This window comes from Canis aureus, chromosome 14 (assembly GCF_053574225.1).
Source record: "Canis aureus isolate CA01 chromosome 14, VMU_Caureus_v.1.0, whole genome shotgun sequence".
NCBI lineage: Eukaryota > Metazoa > Chordata > Mammalia > Carnivora > Canidae > Canis > Canis aureus.
The window spans coordinates 5119850-5141998 of record NC_135624.1 but is presented as its reverse complement, the minus strand read 5'-3'; the positions used below and the strand labels follow the sequence as shown (position 1 = coordinate 5141998).

Here is a 22149-nt window from a genome sequence, read left to right as displayed (position 1 = left end):
CTAATCGATGCACTTAACCTGTGAAAACAATTCTATTACTTTTTGAAATTTTTGGCTTTATAGCATACCCAATTAATTGGCTACAAATTCCTTAAGGCCATCACCATGTCTCTTCACCATGGCATTCCACAGTCTAGCATGTAAATGGCATTTAGTAAAAGAAATAAATTCTAACACAAATACATGATTTCACTCACATGTGAAACTCAAGAAACAAAACAAGTGAACGTAAGGGGGAAAAGAAGAGAGGCAAACCAAGAAACAGACTCTTGGGAGGGTCCAGGTGGCTCAGCGGTTTAGCGCCACCTTCAGCCCAGGGCGTGATCTTGGAGACCCGGGATCGAGTCCCACATTGGGCTCCCTGCATGGAGCCTGCTTCTCCCTCTGCCTGTGCGCCTCAATCTCTCTCTCTCTCTCTCATGAATAAATAAATAAATAAATAAAATCTTAAAAAAAAAAAAAAAAAGAAGCAGACTCTTAGAACTGATGGCAGGTGGGCGGTTAAACAGGTGATAGGGATTGAGGCGAGCACTTGTGATGAGCACAGGGTGTTGTACTGAAGCACTGAATCACTAAATTCTATACCCAAAACTAGTACTGCACTGTATGTTAACTGGAATTTAAATAAAAATGTGGGGGGGGGAATTCTAAATGAAAGCCCTGTAATTTTCAAAATGGCGAGCGTGCACACACACAAAATTAAAATCCACTAGAAAAGCAAAAGATCTAAGAAAGCAGAGGGCTCAACTGAGGAGTACAGGCAGGGCACCTGCTACCCCCCGAGTCGGTGCCAATGCCTTATCAGACACCTAACGAAGTGGGTCCCTGCCTAAGTTCTGGTGCATTTTATAAGAAGTGTCCCCTCTGAAGATCTGGAAATTAAATTCGCTTGGCACATGACTCAAACTACAGAATAAATAAATGTAGCTACAAGAACTCAAACTAGAAATACAAACCGCCAGCCTCGTGATCCAATGGGGTGGGATTACTCAAATTTCGAATTATCTTCCGGCATAATACAATTTCTAGAATTCATTCTAAAGACGTATAAAAAGTCATTATTTTTTTACTTTGTCAGGAAATCAAGTTTAAAGAATCAGGCAGCCAAGGATGCTTGGGTGGCTCAGTGGTTGAGCATCTCCCTTCAGCTCAGGAAGGAATGAAGGGAGGGAGGGAGGGAGGGGAGAAAGGGAAAAGAAAAGAAAAAAGAAAAGAAAAGAAAAAAGAAAGGAAAGAAAGAGAAAAAGAAAGAAAACGAACGAACACAGAATAGAGAGGCCAGAAATAAACCCATGCATCTATGGTCAACTCATTTATGACAAAAGAGCCAAGAGTTCTCCCTGGGGAAAGGACAGTCTCCAATAGTGTTGGGAAAACTGGAACACTATCTTATACTATACACAAATATCAACACAAAATGGATTAAATTTGAACATAAGGCTGGAAACCATAAAATTCCTAGAAGAAAACATAGGCAGTAAAGCTCCTTGACACTGGTCTTGGGTTTTGGATTTGACACCAAAAGCAAAGGTAACAAAAGCAACAACAAGTGGAACTACGGCAAACTAAAAAGTTTATGCACAGTAAAGGAAAACAACAAAATGAAGAATCACCAAGGAGGAGAAAATATTTGCAAAGCCTATACAGGTAAGTGGTTAATATCCAAAATATATAAACAACACATACAACTCAGTATCAAAAAACAAAATCTGATTAAAAAATGAGCAGAGGAGGGATGCCTGGATGGCTTAGGGGTTGAGCATCTGCCTTTGGCTCAGGGCATGACCCCAGGATCAAGTCCCGTATCGAACTCCCTATATGGAGCCTGCTTCTCCCTCTGCCTGTGTCTCTGCCTCTCTCTCTGGGTGTCTCTCATGAATAAATAAATAAAATCTTTAAAAAAAAATGAGCAGAGAACTGAACATTCTTCCAAAGAAGACATACCGATGGGCAACAGGTACATGAAAAAATGCTCAACATTACTCACCATCAGGAAAATACAAATCAAAGCTACAATGAGGTATCACCTCACACCAGTTAGAATGACAATCATCAAAAAGATGAGATTAAAAAAAAAAAGATGAGATAACAAGTGTTGGTGAAAATGTGAAGAAAGGGGAACCCTTGTTTACTAAAGGTGGGAATGTACATTGGTGCAGCTATTGCAGAAAACAGCATGGAGGTTCCTCAAAAAACTAAAAATACAACTACCGTATGATCCAGCAACTCCACCTCTGGAAGGAAATGAAAACACTAAATCTAAAAGACGTCTGAGCTCCCATGTTCACTGCAGCAATTTACCACAGCCAAGACAGGGAAACAACCTAAGTGTCTTTCAGTGACTAAAAGGATAAAGAAAATGTGGTATTTTTACCCAATGGAGTATTACTTAGTCAAGCCAAAGGAAATCCTGCCATTTACAACAACATGAATGGATCCTGAGGGCACAAGCTGAGGGAATTAAGACAGAGAAAGGCAATTACCAGAGGACTTCACTTGTACGTGAAATCTAGAACAAAACGGAATTTCACAGATTCAGAGACCAAACTGTTGGCTGTCAGAGGCAGGGGGTAGGGGGAGTGAAAGGGGCAAAAGGTACAAACCTCCAATTAAAAAATATAAATAAATAAAGTCCTGGGGGCATATATAATGTACAGCATGGTGACCACAGGTAGTAACACTATACTGTATATTTCAAAGGTGCTACAAGAGTACATTTTTAAAAGTTCTCATTATAAGAAAAAAACTGTAATGTATGCTGATGGGCTAACTAGACTTACTGTGGGGATCATTTGGCAAATCAAATCATTATGCTGTATACCCAAAACCAATAATGTTTTATATACATCAATTACACCTCAATTCAAAAAATCTCTAAAGAGAAAAAAGCCAATGACCTGTAGGCTTACAATGTGTGAATTTCATTGTATTAGACCCTAAAACAAATTGGTTTTTAAGAAATATAATTTCAAGAAATGCCATTGCCCAGAATGTTATAATTTGTCCTTGTGATGTTACTTTCTACAAACATGAGCATTCATTCAAGTATTTCTACGCAGAAGAATCAGCATAAAGGAAAGTGTAATTACACAAAACTTTTAATAGTGTGATTTTCTGGGGATCCCTGGGTGGCGCAGCTGTTTAGCGCCTGCCTTTGGCCCAGGGCACGATCCTGGAGACCCAGGATCGAGTCCCACATCGGGCTCTCGGTGCATGGAGCCTGCTTCTCCCTCTGCCTGTGTCTCTGCCTCTCTCTCTCTCTGTGTGTGTGTGACTATCATAAATAAATAAAAATTGAAAAAAAAAATAGTGTGATTTTCTAAGAGAAGAACACCACTCTACAGTTTCACACTGATGACCAGCCCATTTAAGGCCCAAATCACCATGAGCTTCCCAATCTGTGATGTCTCTACCAACTTCCTTTGGGTGACTCAATCTTCCATTCTGAAGCCTTCCTCCCACCCCAGACAACCCCAATCCTTTGGTGGAGGAATCCAGTGGCACCGCCGGTTGCCTTCAGTGATTCAATAAGAAACCTTCCTGGCCTTTAAGTGGGCCTACTGCAATTCATAAAATTCCTTAGAAAATCAGGAAATAAATCATTTTTGAGCTGGAAGGAATCTTACAAATTATCTAGCTCCATGTTCAAGGCAGTGGAAATCTGAGGCCTATTCCAAGTTTCGGGATTAGTTAGCACAGAACCAGGATCAAATCCCAGGATAATCTCACTCCTTTCCCATGATCCCAGGCTTTGTTTGTAAAAAAACCAGTTTGTTTTCAGAGCTGTAATTTACATATTAAAATGCAGATTTCCTCACCTTAAGTCCTTTGTGAGCAAGGGCTCGTCGATAGCATGCTTTCACATTCCCGTTGTCTATCTGAAGGGCCCGATCGCAGTCCTGCTTTGCCTCTTCAAACTGGCACAGCTTCAAGTAACAGAGAGCTCTGATGTAAGTAAGTAGGAAGGTAATTACGTATCATGAAAAGCAAAGACAACATATCTGTGATTTCAGACAACTAATGAAAATCACAACATAGCTTGTCTGTTTCTATAGCCGGGTATCTAACATTTTACTCCAATTACGGCATTTTCTTGCAATACATATAATTACAGCACTGATGATAGAACTGCACACAAAATACAGCCCAGGCCCCTCAAGGAGGCTATAATCTAGTAGAAAAGAGAGACAATTAAAATAAGCAAAAACAATAAACTCTGAACAGGATGCTCCGGGAACACCCTGCTGAGAAGTTCACTGATCTGGCGGGGCTGAGGCAAGGGCTGGAGTAGCCAGGGGAGGCTTCCCAGAAGTTACATTTAAGTTGAAGCCCAGAGTATGAGGTGAGAATTATCCAGTGCAAAGGCACTGGGACGCGGGCAGCCCCAGTGGCGCAGCGGTTTAGCGCCACCTGCAGCCCAGGGTGTGATCCTGGAGACCTGGGATCGAGTCCCACGTCAGGCTCCCTGCATGGAGCCTGCGTCTCCCTCTGCCTGTGTCTCTGCCTCTCTCTCTCTAGCTGTGTCTCTATGAATAACTAAATAAAATCTTAAAAAAAAAATTATATATAAAAAAAAAAAGGCACTGGGACAAGACTTAAGATGTAGGAGAGGAGAGTGGTGACCAGGGGCCCAGCCAACAACAGTCTCACGGTGACAGTGAGTGAGAGAGAGAAAGAGAGAGAGAGAGAGAGATCGCTCCGGAGAGAGCACGGTGCTCTTGGGGGTTAAGGAAAGGGCCACATGGCTGGGTGCAGGGACAAGGTAGACAGGAGGCCAGGCCAGGTGTTGCAGGGTTCTGTGAAGCATGGCAAGGAGGCTGAGCTTTCTCCCAGGTGCCCTGATGTCCATGATGGGTCTCTGACAGGCACTAACCTGTCTCCCGGGTCTGAGAGGGTGGCCCGAGCTGCAGTGTGCAGGGTGCCATGGAGGGTGCCCAAGCACCTAGGGGATGGTGGTGACCCAGGCCTGGGGTGCTGGCGAGGGCAGAGGGGAAGGCTCCCACCACCGAGAAGCCCAGCCCAGATGGTGGGTGTCAGGAATGCAGGAGAGTGGGGTGCTCGGGTGTGAGGCCTGAGGCGCACAACTGGAAGGCAGTGGGGGCCCCCCAAGGAGAGAAGATAGATCAGCTCAGTGATCTATTTGATCACTGAAGATAGGGAGCGTGCTCAGTGAAAACAGGGCAAGGGCCTCGAGCACTGAGAGCGGCAGGGGCAGGCAGCAGCTGTAGAGCCCTGTGGGCCTGCGGACAACAGATGCAGCGGGACAGTGGCCAGCTGAGGGAGACATGCACAAGAACACCGCAGTGAGAGGGGACAGTAAACAGAATTCATCTGAAATAGCTGGGGAAGCGGGTACAGAGCCCCTGCTCTGTAGGAACTGGACGCTCCCCTCCTCGCAGCGGTCTAGGACCACTGTGTGGTGAAGACCACCTCTCAGCAGCTTTCCAGAACAATCTGCCCATTCTTGCTACACACTGAAGGGTGCTGGTCCCTTCCTTTAGGATTCCAAGACAAAAAAGCCACTCAGGGAGTTCGAAAGGCAGCTGAGTCCTGCTCCTCCGGGGGGAGGGGGGGCGGGGGGGGGCAGTGTCGGGGCTGCCTGGGGGACTGACAACCCCCCTACACACATACACAGCATGCCCTTGATCTCTCTGCAATGCCTCTGGCTCCATCTCCTTGAAAAATACTCACTGAGGACAATATGCTATATAAATTTTCAAAACAACAGGGGGAAAAAAAACAACCTTGGCAATTAATTTATCTATAATTTTTAATAGTAAAATTAACATAAGAAACACGTAAAGTTACAAAGAACTTGCCTGTTTGTATAAATGGCACATTCCTTGTTGTTAATCGTTAAGCATTCACTGTATTTACTAAGGGCATCTTTATAGTTTTTGTCCTTTACACATTGATTTCCTTCTTCTTTAAGGTTTTTAAACATTTTTTCATCTATGGGACACCCCCCAAGGGGGGCAGGGAAAAAGAGGAAGGATTCATATAAGCACCTCTACAAAATCTTTAGTACATCTGTAAGCAGATACTCTATTGCAAATTAACCTGGCCACACACCACGCAGAGCTGAAGTCTAACTGAACAAAACTTTGGAAATGAATTAAAAGGACAAACTGGCTCTAAGTAAAAAGATACATCTACAGTGTTTGGTTTAATGACTATTTCACGTAAAATGCACAAGCAAACCTGTTCAAGCCTGAGGTGGACATCCATCTACCACCCACTTCCTTGGAACACGCCGCCTCCCCTGCTCCGTCCTGTGGTTTAGGTAAAACCAACCCCACCCTGGCCTGACCTCCCAGAGTCATCTTCGTTGTACCGTCAGCACACTGGACATCTTGGCCACAATAATCAAAGCAGTCTGGGATGGGACTAGGAGAGCCACTAAGCTACAGTAAGATTTTTGTGGCGGCTTCTGGTAATTCCTGCTCTTTCTCCTGGAACACGAGGAGGAAAAGAGAAGCTATTCTGCCATCCGGTGACAGAACGGGAGAGTCTGCAGGTCTCAGAACAGGGTGAAAGGAGCAAGAAAGAGGCCAGAGAGCTAAAGAATCTCTGAGCTCTGAATCCAGCCATCCCTGCAGCTACTCTACCTGGGGACTCTTCCAGGAGAGGAGCCAATAAACAACCTTTTTCACTTAAGCCGTAAAAGGCTGGGTTTTCTGTTACCTGCAATGAGAGAGTCCCAACTCTTAACCATTACCTGTGTTACCTTGCAGTGATCATGGCCAACTCTGCTTAGGACCCGTTTCCCCTTCCTAAAGGGGCTTGACATTCACTCAGCTATCACCCCCTCCTATTGAACCCAGGTGTTCAGGGGAAGCTGACCCCACTGGATCAGGCCTAAGCCACCTGGGCCGTGGCATTTCTTCATAACAGGGACTGGCTCTAGAATGAGCACATGACCCAAGAGAATAAGGACCACATGAGTCAAGAATGTGACAGGATAAAAAAGCTAGAGCTTTAGGTGTTAATATAGTTTCTCATTTTTTAATTAATGCCACCCAAAGCAATAGTGTCTCTCTCCCTTTGGACATTGGTATACATACCCATGAAGCCTTAAACCACCAGGCTTCTATTATTTTTAGTCAGGACCTGAGCCCTGATGAGCTGATGAGCTTACAGTTACATGACCCAAAATATTCCTTACAATTTAAGTCAGTAGATTTTCTGTTACTTACAACCAAAGTTTTCTACACATAAAGTATGAAAACCTGAAGTTTTAAATCTATGTAATAAATCTACCTCATGGAGTAACTAGATATAAAAACAATCCATAAATTAAAATTTAAAATATACCTTCCAATTTTGCAATCTAAAAATCATGATATGATAAACTTATAGTATAAACTTGGAATGTAAATAGTAATCTTATTTGTCCCCTGCACAATGGCATGAAAAAGTAACTTTCCACCTCTTATTTCAAATCACAGAATATTTCTAATGTTTCACATTTCAAAAGATCTCACACGATGGGGCCAAATGACATTCCCCATACATCCTGCCACATATGAGCCCTAAAACAGAGTATCACAGAGATTCCTCTCTGCCAATTTGCTGAAAAGCTTTCCTTAAGCTTTTCCTTCCCTGGTGTTTTTAAACCTTTGGTATCTATTCTAATAATCACATAAATATGAGCAGAAAGAGCCGATTATACTTGTACTTACAACTAGCTAACACAAATCTACAGTATAGTTAGTATGTGCTCTTTGTTAATAAACAGCTACCCTTTACTGAGCGAATGAATGCTTTGTGCAAGACTCCAATAGTAGCAAACTCTAGAAAACCAGATATTTCCAAGATTTTCCAAGGAATGCTAAATAATCTTAAAGCCTTAGCAGATGTTCCCTGCATCTTCTTTCTAGTCAGTGAGGAGCCTGACTCCGGAATCACAGGGTGTCTACAAGATGAGACTCAGCCAGAAACACACATGGAATTCCTAAGCAGGCAGGGGAAATGAGGCCTCAGCCTGCTTTTAGCAGAAAGCAAGAGTAAGTCCCATTTATTAAACACTCTGCACAAAGTAATGAGGTAGGTTCTATGGAGAAGCAGGTATGTTAACTATGATAGAAGGCAGAAAGAAATACCCGCTGGATACTTATGTTGTAGGGTTTTACTTTGTTCTATTATTTCAAACACACCAATCTTACTGCTTTAGCCCTGCCACATTACAGGTGTAGTACAGAACTACGCGCTACTTCTTTTTTTTATGAATGATAATGCTAACTACACCTCTATTATTTTGTTTGCATCTCTCCATTATCACTGAGAACAACTCCATGAGACAGTTAGTTATTCATCTTCCCCCTTTCATACATGCTAGGACACTGGGTGTGTGAAGCAACTTCTTAAAACTGGTTAGAAAGAGGGAAAACAGGGTCCTTAACTTAAACCCGGGCCTGATGCTTGAGTTCATGCCCTGCCTTCCTATGAAAATATACACACAGCTCAAGATAACCTTCAAAAGAAAACAGTGTAGGCTTCCCCCACCTGTGATGCCAGGCTGTGGACGGCTGCAGGAATCTCCCACTTGGTTGGGTGGCGGCTCTACTGCCAGCTGCCAAGCTCGCAAATGCGCAGAGGTGGGCACGGCAGGAATGGGTGATAGCTTCTCCCGCCAGCTTGGTCCATCGAGATTCATCAAAATCCTTGTTATTCTAAAAAGAAAATGAGTTTTCTCTGTTAATCATGCCATTTGTTTTTTGTATCACTGAAGCTCAAATTAAGAGTAAGATTTACAACACCACATTTGTGTACTTCCCTATAGAAACACCGTCTTGAGCTATCTGCTGGCCACATAAATGGTCTTTTTTTTTTTTTTTTTTTTTTACATAAATGGTCTTTAAAAGGACTTTTAAAAGTTGCTAATAACCATGTTAATTTTAGATCCATTTTGTATCAAAAGAGAAAAATGAAGGCATTTGTAATAGGTTTTTAAAAAATGTCTTTAATGTATATGCAATAAAAAGTGAAATATAAAGGTAAAATTCAGGAGGCCTAGAAGAAATGCATCACATAACATTTGATATAATTACTAAACTGATAATGCATTACTCTTGAGAAGAATCAAAAACATTGTAGAGTTTCTATGCTCAAACAATATGCGGAAGACAGGGGTACAAGACTGGCCACTCAAATAGATAAGGGCAAGCTGTTATGTGGAAAATGTTTCTCCTTAAAACATTTACATATGGCTAAGATACTCTTACCTTGAATTGGTTTTTTTGTCTTTAACATTGTCCACTTATTGTGTTTGCATAAGCATAAAGATGAAAGGACAGGATGCTGGAGTCTACTAGAAGGACCTTTGTACTACTGACATTTACTAATGGCCATCATAAAGTTCCAATTAATAGCTGATTACTACTCTGTCATCATTTTAAACATACAAAATATCGTATTTACATTTAATAACAAAACTGAAGTATGTCTTAGAAATGAAACTGGTTTTAAAAAGGGTGTCCCAAGACTGAGAAGGTTTACAAGAAATTAGTAGACTGCACTCAAGTCAGTTAACTCAGTAGTACTTTTTGTGTGAATAGTCTTTATATTTATATGGAGACAAATGCAATGCACATACTTTCCCCACAGTTTCTTAAACTGACATTTCAATAATGACCTTTGGTTATACTAACCAAACCTCATGTATTTTATTGTTAAAAAAAAGAAAGCTTTTTAAATTATGAAAACCACCCACAACTGCAGAAAAAAAATATTTAGAAAAGAGAATTTTCAAGCAAAACTTGTATTACCAGCAGAGAGGAAGGAAGAAGCAGCTGAAAAGAGATGATGTGTTGCCAGGGAGTTAATAAGTGTATGCAGGGAAATTTAACATATAAGATTCCTGGAGAGGAAGAGAGGAATATGGTTAATGGAAGACAGAAACAAAATAAACACAGATGTTTAAATTAAAAAAAAAAAAAAAAAAAAAAACAACTGCTGTTGCTCACATGGAAAAGCAAGTATAAATATGAGATTCATGAAAAGGAACAGTGAAATTTTTCAAATGGATATTTTATAAATATACATAGCCAAATCAGACAAAGCCTCATCTTCTTATAAAGTATCCGTAAGACACGTTCAATTAAAAAAATGAATGAATCTTAAAAGTCAATCTGTATAATAGACCTTTCATGAGTACATGTAAAAAGTGTAACACAATCCTCAAAAAGCTAAACACAGAATTCCCATATGACCCAGCAATTCCACTACTAGGTGTACTCCAAGAGGAACTGAGAACAGGTGTGCAAACAGAAACTTGTACACGAATGTTCACAGCAGAAAATTCCCAATAGCCCAAAGATGGAAACAACCCAAGTGTCCACCAACTGACGAATGGATAAACAAAATGTGTCGTGTCTATACGATGGAATGTGATTCAGCTTATAAAAAGAAACGAAGCACTCACATATCCTACAACATGGATGAAACCCTGAAAACCTCACGCTAGGTGAAAGAAGCCAAACACACAAGGTACATATTCTAGGATTCCATTTACAGGGACCATCCAGAACAGGTAAATCCACAGATGGAAAGCAGATGAGTGGCTGCTTAATGGGGACAGGGTTTCCTTTCGGGATGACGAATGTTTTGGAACCGGAGAGAGGTGGTGGTGGGCTGTACAAGTGCGGATGTACTAAAGGCCACTCACTCACACTTTAAAGTAATTTTATGTTCCGTGAATTTTACTTCAACTTTTAAAAAATATATAGTGCAGAAGGTTCAGAAATAGGAGTAATCACAGCTCCTCAGATAAATATTTCTCCCTTCAGACCTTCCAACCTACCACTATGAACTGGCCTTCCTAAAATACCTTCCAACAGGCTGCCCCTGTCAGCTACTTCAGCTGTCTTTCCACTTTGTTTCACTGTGAGAAGACCCTACTTTCCCAACTACCTTGGAGATGACCAGGCAGAGGAACACAGGAGTGAATTTTGCTTTCTGTTGGAGAATGAATTCGTTCAACATATTCTACCGAGGAGATCTGTACCAGGTACTTCAACTACACAGGGAGATAAAACACAATTCCTGACCTCAAAGAACTTCCAGTAGAATGAGAGAAAAATAATTTTACAAAAAAGAGAAGGATAGAGAATTTACAAATAATATGGAAGCTGCATAATAATAGAAGGCACAGTGTTCCAGGGGCACTGGAAGGGAGCCTCGAGTACATACATAGATGGTGTACCGTGGGGTAGAGGTGAGTGTTGTCAGGGAAAGTGGAAGCTGGTCCTCTCCTAAAAGACAGGATGGAATTAACCAAAGAAGGGGAGTGTGGCTTCAGGCACATATGAGGTAGCCCCAGATGACATTTCAGCAAGGCAGCCGTGCCACAGGGCAAATGGCTTAGAGACCTCCTAGGTGACTGATTTTACAAGCTCAAGATCAGGGAGGCAGTGAATGCTCAAGGTTCCATCTAGCCTCACTCCAGGTCCAATTACCAATAAATTCCCTTTCTTCCAGCCAGGCCAGGATCAGACAGGTCCCACATTACCACAGAGTGGGCGTTCCAGGAAATGGCTGTTGGCTCTACCTACAGATCTTTCCAGCAGCCTTCTCCTAAGTGTGGTGGGACCACGTGGGGAGGTAAGGCATGATTTTATAAAATGAATCCAAAACATGCCGTTCTCATTTTGTACACTTTTGCTCATGATCTCCTCCTGTCCAATCAGTGCTCTTCAAAGACCACCCCAAGTACTTGCTCTTCAGTAACTGAAGTCTACGCAACAAAGGAGGCCTAGCCTCTCCGTGACCCTCCCCACCCCCGCACCTTACTAACATATTTTCATAATCAGGGATAATCTGTCTTATGTTTCTTCCCCCCAGCTATATTCCAGTTTGCTTCAATACAGAGATTATGTTATTTTTCCCCTTTTTGCCTTTTTGCTGGGGGAGTGAGGCATGGTACACTAGACCAACAGAGGGCACAGTGTAACACACATAAGCAGTTATTCTCCGGACAAATGGGATAAAAAATAGTACACATAACCAGAAATATTATCCAACTAGTAATTTTTTAATTTCACCTGAAAGCAATTTATGAAGTCTGGAAATTCTTACCTTCCCATCCTCACTCAGGGGGTAAATGGGTCATAATACAAATTAGCTCCAAATTCTTTGCTATTTCACCATGATAAATTAATACTCATCCTAGATGAGTGTCTAATTTAAAGGGCATACAACACAAAAACTAGCAGGCTCATGAAGACATCCATTCTCCTGAGGAGAAAAAACAGCTATGTTTCCACTGACAGATGTGGTGCCAATGAACATGTGTAAACCCTGTAGGAGGAGAAGATTCAACATGACAGTTTTCACTACATTTTCAGATCTTGTCCTATAATTAGTACTCATTTACAATATCACTGAAAACACCTCCCTAGTTCCACAGATATTTACAAAGATTAAATTTAAATTCTGTGCATTTTGAACAGCAAAGGTCTAGGCCCTGCACTTAAAAAAAAAAAAAAAAAAGTTTTACTGAACAGAAATTAATGAACCAGGAAACAAATATAAAGGTGATAGAGGACAACTCAAAATGGATTACAGGACAGTTAGAAATTAAGTGTGAGAGAGAGAACTGTTTCATTCTGATGGGAGTAAAAGATGGTTATCATTCATGCAAAGTAAGTAATGGAGAACATGTCTATACTCTGATACTGTTCTTGAAGAGGAGGAGGAGAAATGTAATTCTGGCACAGAACAACTAGACATGAGCCACCACCTCGGTCTGGCTTACCTGTTAATACTGTCATTTGCCAGCTGGATTTTGCAGTCTATCTGCAACACTGTTTTGTAATCCACATAGGCCTTCTGATATTGCTCTAGAGTTTCATAGGCCATCGCTCGACGAAGAAGAGGTTTGACTGAGAATGGGTGAAGTTCTAGAGCCCTGAAAACAAAAACACTACATGTCATTTGTTTTGAAAATTACTTGTTTAACTTCAACTAACTGAATATACACTATAGTACTGGACTTTCAAATACAGACGTATCTGGTATTTCATACTGGGGACCTACGAGCACACTAGCAAGGCAAACTCAGAGTAGAAGAGCAATCAAACTTAGGGTTACTTCATTTTATTTGCGGTGGGGGGTGGTGGGGGGAGGATGGGGTGGTGGGCAGAGGGAGGAGATAAAGAATCTTAAGCAGACCCTACACCCAGCCTGCGGCTCAATCTCAGGCCCTCAGGTCATGACCTGACCCGAAATCAAGAGTCAGAACTTTAATAACTGACTGAGCCACCCAGGCACTCCTACTTCCTTTAACTGAAACCAGTAGCAAAGTGTGTTAGCATTTACTCTGTCCCTCACTGAGACTGAGCTCCCTGGCAGCAGACAATGTGCCCCACCCTCTCCAAAGCCCCTAGACTCCTCTTTGCCCTAACAGAGCCCACCATGGCATGAGGTACAAAAGTAGGCTTTCAACAGATTCTTGTTATTTACTGATGGACTAAGAGGAAAATTTTTATTTGTACCTAGGAGTTTAACTGTTTAAATCTACTTTACTATATAATGGACTTCATTATATTCTGAAATAAGGCATGCAACAAGAGATAGTATTTATGAATCAAGACTATCCTACTCTCAGTTTTAACAAACTTAATAAAACTGTCAATTAGTATGGTGAGCAGAAACCCTAGGAAGGGCCTACATTCTACATTTCCCAGCAGGGAGTATCTGCTGCCCCTGACCATCCACACTGGGGATGGTAGGTCTGCTCTTCTGGTTAATTCTTCTGCTACATGCAGTTTACAGAGCGGATGCTTAACGTGCTTCAGGGAATGCATAAATGAGGGCTGCTTTACTTTTTCTCCAACAGTCTTGGGGATCCACTGTCTCTTCCCGTCTACAGTGATCTGGCAAGAAGAAAGCTCTGACGGACATATGCCATGTGCCAGTCACCATAGACATTCTTACTGAACTGCACAAGCCTGCAAGATAAACAGTCATACGTTCATTCTGCAGGTGAGGAAATGGAGAGGAACTGAGCAATCTGCCCACAGGTCAGTTCTTTTGCATTTCAGCTTCAGGAAAGCAAAGGTACTGCCTGTCCTAAGTGCCACTATATTCCCAGTGCTGACATCAATACCTGGCCTGCGGGAGGCACTCAGCAAGCACCTCCTGAGTGAACCTACCCTCTGTGTACCACAAACATACAAGAACACTATAACTAAGGATCTTTGCTGGAGTCATTGCTATTGAGACTCCCCGACGATTCTCCACATTGTACAGATACTCAACTGCACATGCGGGTGTGCTCCAGGGCTCTGCACCATACAGGCTGTCATTAATGAGCTTCAGTTCTCTAAAAAAAAAATTACCAATTTTGTTCTCCTTTGTACTGTACTGTTTTTTTGTTTGTTTGTTTGTTTGTTTGTTTTTTATGATAGTCACACAGAGAGAGAGAGAGAGAGAGAGGCAGAGATACACAGGCAGAGGGAGACGCAGGCTCCCTACACCGGGAGCCCGACGTGGGATTCGATCCCGGGTCTCCAGGATCACGCCCTGGGCCAAAGGCAGGCGCCAAACCGCTGCGCCACCCAGGGAACCCATGTACTGGGCTTTAAACTTTTTTCTGTAACATGTATGTACTGCTTTTATAACCAATAAAAGTTATTTTAAAAATAAAACTAAGATCAAGTAAAAACTCTTAAATGATAGAAAACAGATTTCTGAGCACCAGGATCTATCACTCTGATCATGGCCTTAAATTCAGCTTAGTTTTATGCTGAGGAGTTATTAGCAACATGAACTGAGATTATAAACACGTATGATACTTACACAACTACCCCATTTCACCACCACTACCCCATTTCACCACTGACTTCCAACACCCAAGGTGCTACTCAGCCACTAAAGCTGGATCCCAGGTAGGCATTTAATCAACACTGAGTGAGATGATGCATCTAATATTTAGCACTCCCAACCCAATAAGTGCAAAGTTTTTTCTCTTTAACCACAATCCTGAAAATGAGTATGAGCATATAAATGGAAATTCCACTAAGAAAAAAAAAAAAAAAAGAAGGGCATTCATTCTAAAAACAGAGAGAACTTTTAAACCATTCTAAAAACAGAGAGAACTTTTAAACCAGAGCTCCCAAAGGCTTAACTATTCAAGTTAACATAGTTAAGACCCTAGAGTCTTCTGAAACCTGGCAGAGAGCAGCAAAGAGGAGCAAAAGCAGAGAATTATCAGGTAACCTTTAATTTTAGTGAGTGTCAAAATATCCTCAATGGAAAATCACCGAAAGATTTTTTGATGTAGTTTAAATAACCCAAAAGGTTCTCTGGCACATGGGAAAACAGAGGATTTTTTTTTTTTTTTTTTTTTTTTTAGCTGATAATTCTGAGAACATAAAGCAATTTCTAGGATAATGGTTTTAAACTTTGGCTTAGGCATCATAATAACCCTGTTTCATGGTTCACCTCAAAGCCTAACAGAAACATGGAGATAGGTAAGGCCCATAGCCCCTTGAGCTCCTCAACACCCTTTACAGCGACCCTCACAGCATACTTCTGGGACACACCTCAGGGGAAATGCTTCAGAGCCAGCCCCAGAAGTTCAGACAAGTAAAATCAAACACTTTTCCCAAATACTTCATAAAAAGTTATTTTCAAAGGTCAATCTATGAAAGCTATTTCATAGGTTCCCTTAAAGTTTCCCCCATGGAAAAAAAAAAGTTTCTTTAGTATTTGACTCCTGCTACCACTTACCCTTATAATAAAGGCTCACAAAACAATTCTCCAAAGACCAGAGACAATTAAGTGAAAAAATAAAACATAGGCTTCCATTAAAAAGGGATCCCTGGGTGGCGCAGCAGTTTAGCGCCTGCCTTTGGCCCAGGGCGCGATCCTGGAGACCCGGGATCGAATCCCACGTCGGGCTCCCGGTGCATGGAGCCTGCTTCTCCCCCTGCCTGTGTCTCTGCCTCTCTCTCTCAATCTGCATCTCTATGAATAAATAAATAAAATCTTTAAAAATAAATAAATAAATAAATGTATGTATGTATGTAGTTTTGAGATTCACTGTTTTGGAGTAAAACCACCCCATGCCCCTTATGTTGGGACTCATATGCCAAGTATCAAGAAAACACATAAGTAGGTCAGTCTCCAAAGAGGTCAGTACTGACCAGCAAAGCAGGATTCCCCGGCCTAGAACAAGCTCTTATCTGAGGACTCTTAACTAAACCACCGCCCACCTCCTACTTGGAAGGCCATTGAAAATCTCCTAGAATCTACATTCTAGCCTCCTTAGACACCCATGGCTGGAATCCCGTCTTTGACTTCCTCCCAGATCTACACTGGAACACAACAAATTTTAGCCAGAAAATATCTGCTATCTTAAACTATCTCACTTAAGGATAAAGTGAGTCTACTGTTTTGCAGTAGCCCCAACTGTAGGGTTCCCAAGTTTTAACTGATGTCCTCAACTCGCTCACTGGAGGAAGACCTCAGCTAAATCTGAAGGTTAACACAGACATTTGAGCTCTAAGGTTCTTGGCTGCAAATCACAATGTGCTTGATATTTCATAGATTCACATCGTCTTATTAGGTTAAGTACAGTGGTAAATGTTTAACAACTGGCCCCCCTGAGGAGAAAAACTCAGACTTGTGGTGTTTGCTAATTTTCACGGTGGTATTACTCCAACCAGGCAGATTTCAAACTACCAATATGACTTTAGGCAGCTCCTAAAAATGTAACAATTAGTGTGAGCTAGCACAACAGTGGATGGGGTCTACAGTCAGGCTCAAGTGAATATAAATAGTATTTATCTTAAATTTGAATATGTAAAATTGGCAAAAACAAAACAAGCCCCTCCACACCTTCTTTTTAAACTGTAGGCACAGGGATGCCTGGGTGGCTCAGGGGTTGGGTGCCTGCCTTTGGCTCATGTTGTGATCCTGGGATTGAGTCCCGCATCAGGCTTCCTGAGAGGAGCTTCCTTCTCCCTCTGCCTATGTCTCTCCCTCCCTCTCAGTCTGTGTCTCTCATGAATAAATAAATACTTAAAAATATACAAACTGCAGGCACAGATATTACCTGGTTTTTACCCATATCAATACACCGATACTACCACTGAAAAAAGAACTAAATTGTTCACCTTCTAATGAGGTTGTCCACAGAAGTTATTATTCAAACTAAGGCTGCTGAGTGAAAAAGGGTGATATAAATAATTTTACCAGACAAGAGGAGTAAACTAGGATTGTACCGGTCAAACCAGGACAGACAACTTATTTTTTAGATGCACTAAGAGTAGCTTCTTTCCAAAGGGCTTCTGAAGCAGGCTCACTACTTAGTGGTGGAAGAAAAAAGTACTTTTTATTCATGTAAATACATTCACCAATGTCAGTATGTAACTTGTTGAGTACCAGGCTGACTATAGTATTTGAGGGATGCAAACCTGTATAAAACCTGGTTCCTGACCTCACCCAGCTTAAAATCCAACGCAGTGGGTGACACAGGTACCCATGGGGGTGGGAGCGCCAGTTGCAAGGGTTAGAGCCATGCAGGAGGCAAAGAGGAGGGGCGAGCTGAGCAGGGATGTCGGAAGCAAAGATGTGCAGACAGCATTACAGGCGAGAGCAGAAAGCTTGTTTGGGGGCCAAGTGATAAAGCTTATAATGACTGGGACCACCACACTGAGCCACCGAATGCCCGTGTAAAACACGAAAGAAAAAGTTGCTTCAGGAAAAGTTGCTTTGATGCTACAGTGGAGGAGCTGAAGGGCTGACAAGAAAAGAGCATGAATGAGCTGGTGGCTGTGAAAGTGAACAAAGTCTGCGGTCTTCTATTAACCGTCTTCGTGTACGTGGAGAAGAATTTATGATTTTTATGCATGATTCAATTAACACGTCCTTAAAGCGTCTAAAGAATTAGATTCATGGAGAAAATGTAGTAAGAAATCAAATACTGCATTCACCACAGTGAAATGTAACAATCTCTTGACAAACCTGAAAACGCACAGTTTACCTGTTACAATCTTGAATGCAGCCGCCGCAGTTTCCTTCCTTCAGGTAACACGCGGCTCTATTTGCATATAAGACACTTAGATCGTCTGCACTTCCACTCCCTAAAATCACATTTAAGCGCACACGGTTAAAATCCCTTAGCGCGACCCCGGGCCCCACCGGCCGGCCCCGCCCCGCCCCGCCCCCCGCCGGCCGGCGACGAAGGTCGCGCGGACGCGAGCGCCCGTCACCCCGGCGGCGGCCCCGGGCCCGAGAGCCCCGAGAGCCCCGAGAGCCCCGAGAGCCCCGAGAGCCCCGAGAGCCCCGCTCGCCTCGCCCACCTGCAGGCTCCAGCCGCGCGATCGCCGCCGAGTACTCGAGGGCCGCCTCGGCGAACTGGCCGCTTTTGAACAGCTCGTTGCCCCGGCTCTTCAAGGCCGCGGGGCCGAGCGCGGCGGGGGCGGGGGCGGGGGCGGGGGGCGCGGCGGGGGCGGCGGGGGCGGGGGGCGCAGGGTCCCCGGCGCCCCGCCCGCCGCCCGGGTGCCGGTAGGCACTGCCCGCCGCCTCGGCCTCCGCCGCCCGCGCTCGGCCCCGCTTGTCCGCGCCGGCCCCCGGCCCCCGGCCCCGCCGCGGCGCGCCCCTCTCCGGCCGCTTGCCGCCGCCCTCGCCCTCGCCCGTCAGCTTCTTCTGGATGTTGCCCATGGCGCTTGGCGCGGCGGGGCTCCCGGCTGCAGCCGGCTCGGCGGCCTCTGTGGGAAGTGGATGCGGGAAGCGAGTGTTTGCATCACCGGGAGGAACTACCTACCGCGGCGGCCGGGGGCGGAGTAACTCGCTGAACGCCGAGCGGCTCGGGCCGCAGCACCGCTCCTCCAAGTCGCCGCGGGTCAAGGCGTCCGTGGCGAGGTGCCCCTCACAGAATACGTGCCCTCCTGGCACCGACCATTCACGAACGCACCGAGTTTCCAACCCTTGAATACAGTGATTGCACCCAAGGTACCCTGCTCTTACGTTCAAGAACCGGGAGAAAAAAGTTAATCTGAAGGTGAAATAGAACCCAACTAAGTCATTTTAAAATGAATTTAGCAAAGAAGTTACATAAAATACACGCTAGGTTTTTAAAGTGAGCCTTAATAAACAGTACATTTGCCATTACAATGCCTTGTTAAGCTTAAATTCCTTTCATCTTGATCGGAAGACTTCAGGCATTAATCATTGACTACTGAATCTATTTTTAACTATGAAAATGATGTATAAATATTTCTTTGATGGGTGTCTTATCAATATTTAGAGCTAAGCAATTAACTATTTCACGGCATTGTTTAAAAAAAAAAAAACAAACAAAAAAAAAAAACACCTACTTCCCAGGCTTCTGTTTTAACAAATTCTGGTTTGTTTGTTTTTTTTTAGGTAGGCCTCTATGCCCAACTAGGTAGGGCTTGAACTCAGAACCTGGAGATCAAGAGTCATGTACTGCACCACTGAACCGGCCTGAGCCAGCGAGGCACCCTTCCAATCTGATTTTTAATGGATATATTTTCATGAACAGTAAAGCCAGGATTTGAACCACATGGACAGGGAGAATTAGAAAACCACAAGTATTTAAATGAAAATCAGTGGATGGTCACCTTAAGGCAAGCAGAGTATAAAAACACACTAATTAGTAAATATGGGTTTCTATACAGTGTAATAACCAAAAGAAGCTTCATTATAAAAACAATAAAAAGATCTTGTTATAGCAAGATCCCCAGATTGGACCCAGTAAGATTATTAGAGCAAGACTACAGTTGTCTTCATCTGATAGCTGTTGCTCAAGTCCCCAAGCCACATAAAAACAGATGAAAGCACAGATCAGTGTCAGCAGAAACAACAGACAATTTAGTATTATTCTCTATTCTCTCATAGGTTATCCCTTCATGTCTGACCAATACTATTCCTAAACAGCTGCAGCTTATTTAAAACTTAATATGGGTCAAGCTCTTTACATATATCATTTTCCATTATCATTAATCCTCATACCTAGGATTATCATCTACACATTACAAACAAGGCAACAAAGACACAAGGAAAAGCTAGACTGTCCTAGAGCAAAGAGAGCTAGAAACCAGCATAACTGGTTTACGGAATTCAAATGAAATGAAACGAAATGAAATGAAATGAAAGCCATACCTCTCTCTCCTTAAGACTGCAATGTCCTTGAACAACTTTGATAGTCTCTACAAAGGTAAGCCTAGGCCTGATCCTGAAAGACCTGTGAGTCTTGGTGTGTACTGCACTACCTGTGGGACATTCCAGAGGAGTTATTTAGGAGGTGGCTCCAAATGTAGCTCAGAGGTGTGGCCTTATCTTGAGTCTTCAGATAAATCCCAATTGATTTGGATCATCGGAGTCTGGGTGTGAATGGCATTACTCAGATCTTCCAAAGGATCCCTAGGAAATACTAATACTTAAAGGATGATAGTAAGAAAAATCTCCAGTGGAGATGGAGGAGTATATAGGAATGATAGAAGACTCAGGAGGGAGTACAGCCTCTGAAACCAAGGAGAAATTTAAGGGAGAAAGGAGCAACAGTAACAAATAACAAAGGAAGGGATGGCCAGTAGCATCAGCTGCTAAGACCTACAGAGAACCATTAGATCTAATGCCATGAGGACTTACTTCAGCAGCCTTCAGTAGTGGGGGTAGTTGGTAGATGCAAAAATCCTCAACAAAATACTAACAAACCGAATTCAACAGTGTGATACAAGGATTATATACCATGACCAAGTGGGATTTATCTCAGAAAGTAGTTCAACAGTATAAGATTAATATACAATGTGACACATTAGTGAATAAGGAGGAAAAAAAAACGCATGATCACAACTAATACTGAATAGGCATCTGGTAAAAGCCAACACCCTTTCATGATAAAAAATAGAAAACTAGGAACAGAAGTGAAATTTCTCAACATGATAAAGTATACTTATGAAAAACTCAGTCAACATCATACTCAATAGTGAAACCCTGAAAACTTTCCCCTGAAGATCAGGAACAAGATAAGGATGCTGTCTTCACCACAGCTACTCAACACTGTACTGGAAGTTGTAGCCTGATCCATTAGGCAAGAAAAAAATAACAATAATAAGCATCCATATTGGAAAGGAAAAGTAAAACTATTTATTAACTGACATAATAATTTATATATTATGTATATATAATATATATATGTATATATTTGGAGGGTTTATACCTAAAGAATACATACACACACATTACTACTGCCAGGGCTAAAAAGCAAATTCAGCAGTTTCAGGGTGCAAGATACACTAGTAATGAACAATCTGAAAATTACAAAAACAATTCCATATAAGATAGCATCCAAGCAAGTAAAATATTTAGGAATACATTTAACCAAGGAGGTGAGAGACTCGTATACCAAAAACTACAAATCATTACTGGGAGAAAACCAAGGAAAGATCTCTTGATCATAGGTAGGAAGACTTAAAATACCCAAAGTGATCTACTGATCTGACATAATCGCTATCTGAATTCTACAGCCTGTTTTGCAGAAATGGAAAAGCCGATCCTCAAATCCATACGGAATTTCAAGGGGTCCAGGATAGTCAAAACAATCTCAGAAAAGAACAAAATCAAAGGACTTACACTTCTGATTTCAAGACTTACTAAAAGCTTTAGTAATCAAAACGGTGTGGTATGACAGAAGAGTAATTTAGGCCAATAGAATAGAACCAAGAGTCTATAAACCCATATATCCATGGCCAATTGATTCTTTACAAGGATGTCCAGTCAATTCAATGGGGAAAGAATAGTCTAACAAATAGGTGTTGGATTTTTACATGCTGAAAAAAAAAAAAAAAGCTATGAAATTGTGTAGCCACTTTGGAAAATAGTCTGGCAGTTCCTCAAGAAGTTAAACACACACACACACACACACACACACAGTTGAACACAGAGTTATCATATAATCCAGCATTCTTCTCCTAGTTATATACCCAATAAAGTTAAAAACATATGTACACACACAGAGCTTGTACATGAATTTCATAGCCACGCCATTCATAAGAGCCAAAAAAGTGGAAATAAGCCAAATGTCCATCAACAGATGGATAGAGAGTATGCGCGGTATGATCCATGCAATGGAATATTATTTGTCCATACAAAGGAATAAAGTGCTGATACGTGCTG

The 22149-nt window shown here is 42.4% G+C and overlaps 1 protein-coding gene across 2 annotated transcripts in view; it reads right to left on the bottom strand.

The window, feature by feature from the left end:
• The window catches only part of SPAG1 (sperm associated antigen 1), a 61795-nt gene that overhangs the window by 5346 nt on the left and 34300 nt on the right, over nt 1-22149 (bottom strand). For both annotated transcript variants that reach the window (XM_077846772.1, XM_077846773.1), the window contains exons 11-16: nt 18309-18716; nt 17990-18089; nt 12755-12907; nt 8506-8672; nt 5820-5952; nt 3819-3945 (exon numbers count right to left, since the gene is read on the bottom strand). In XM_077846772.1, the coding sequence (XP_077702898.1) occupies nt 3819-3945; nt 5820-5952; nt 8506-8672; nt 12755-12907; nt 17990-18089; nt 18309-18716 (1088 nt within the window). The remainder of the gene's footprint in view (nt 1-3818; nt 3946-5819; nt 5953-8505; nt 8673-12754; nt 12908-17989; nt 18090-18308; nt 18717-22149) is intronic.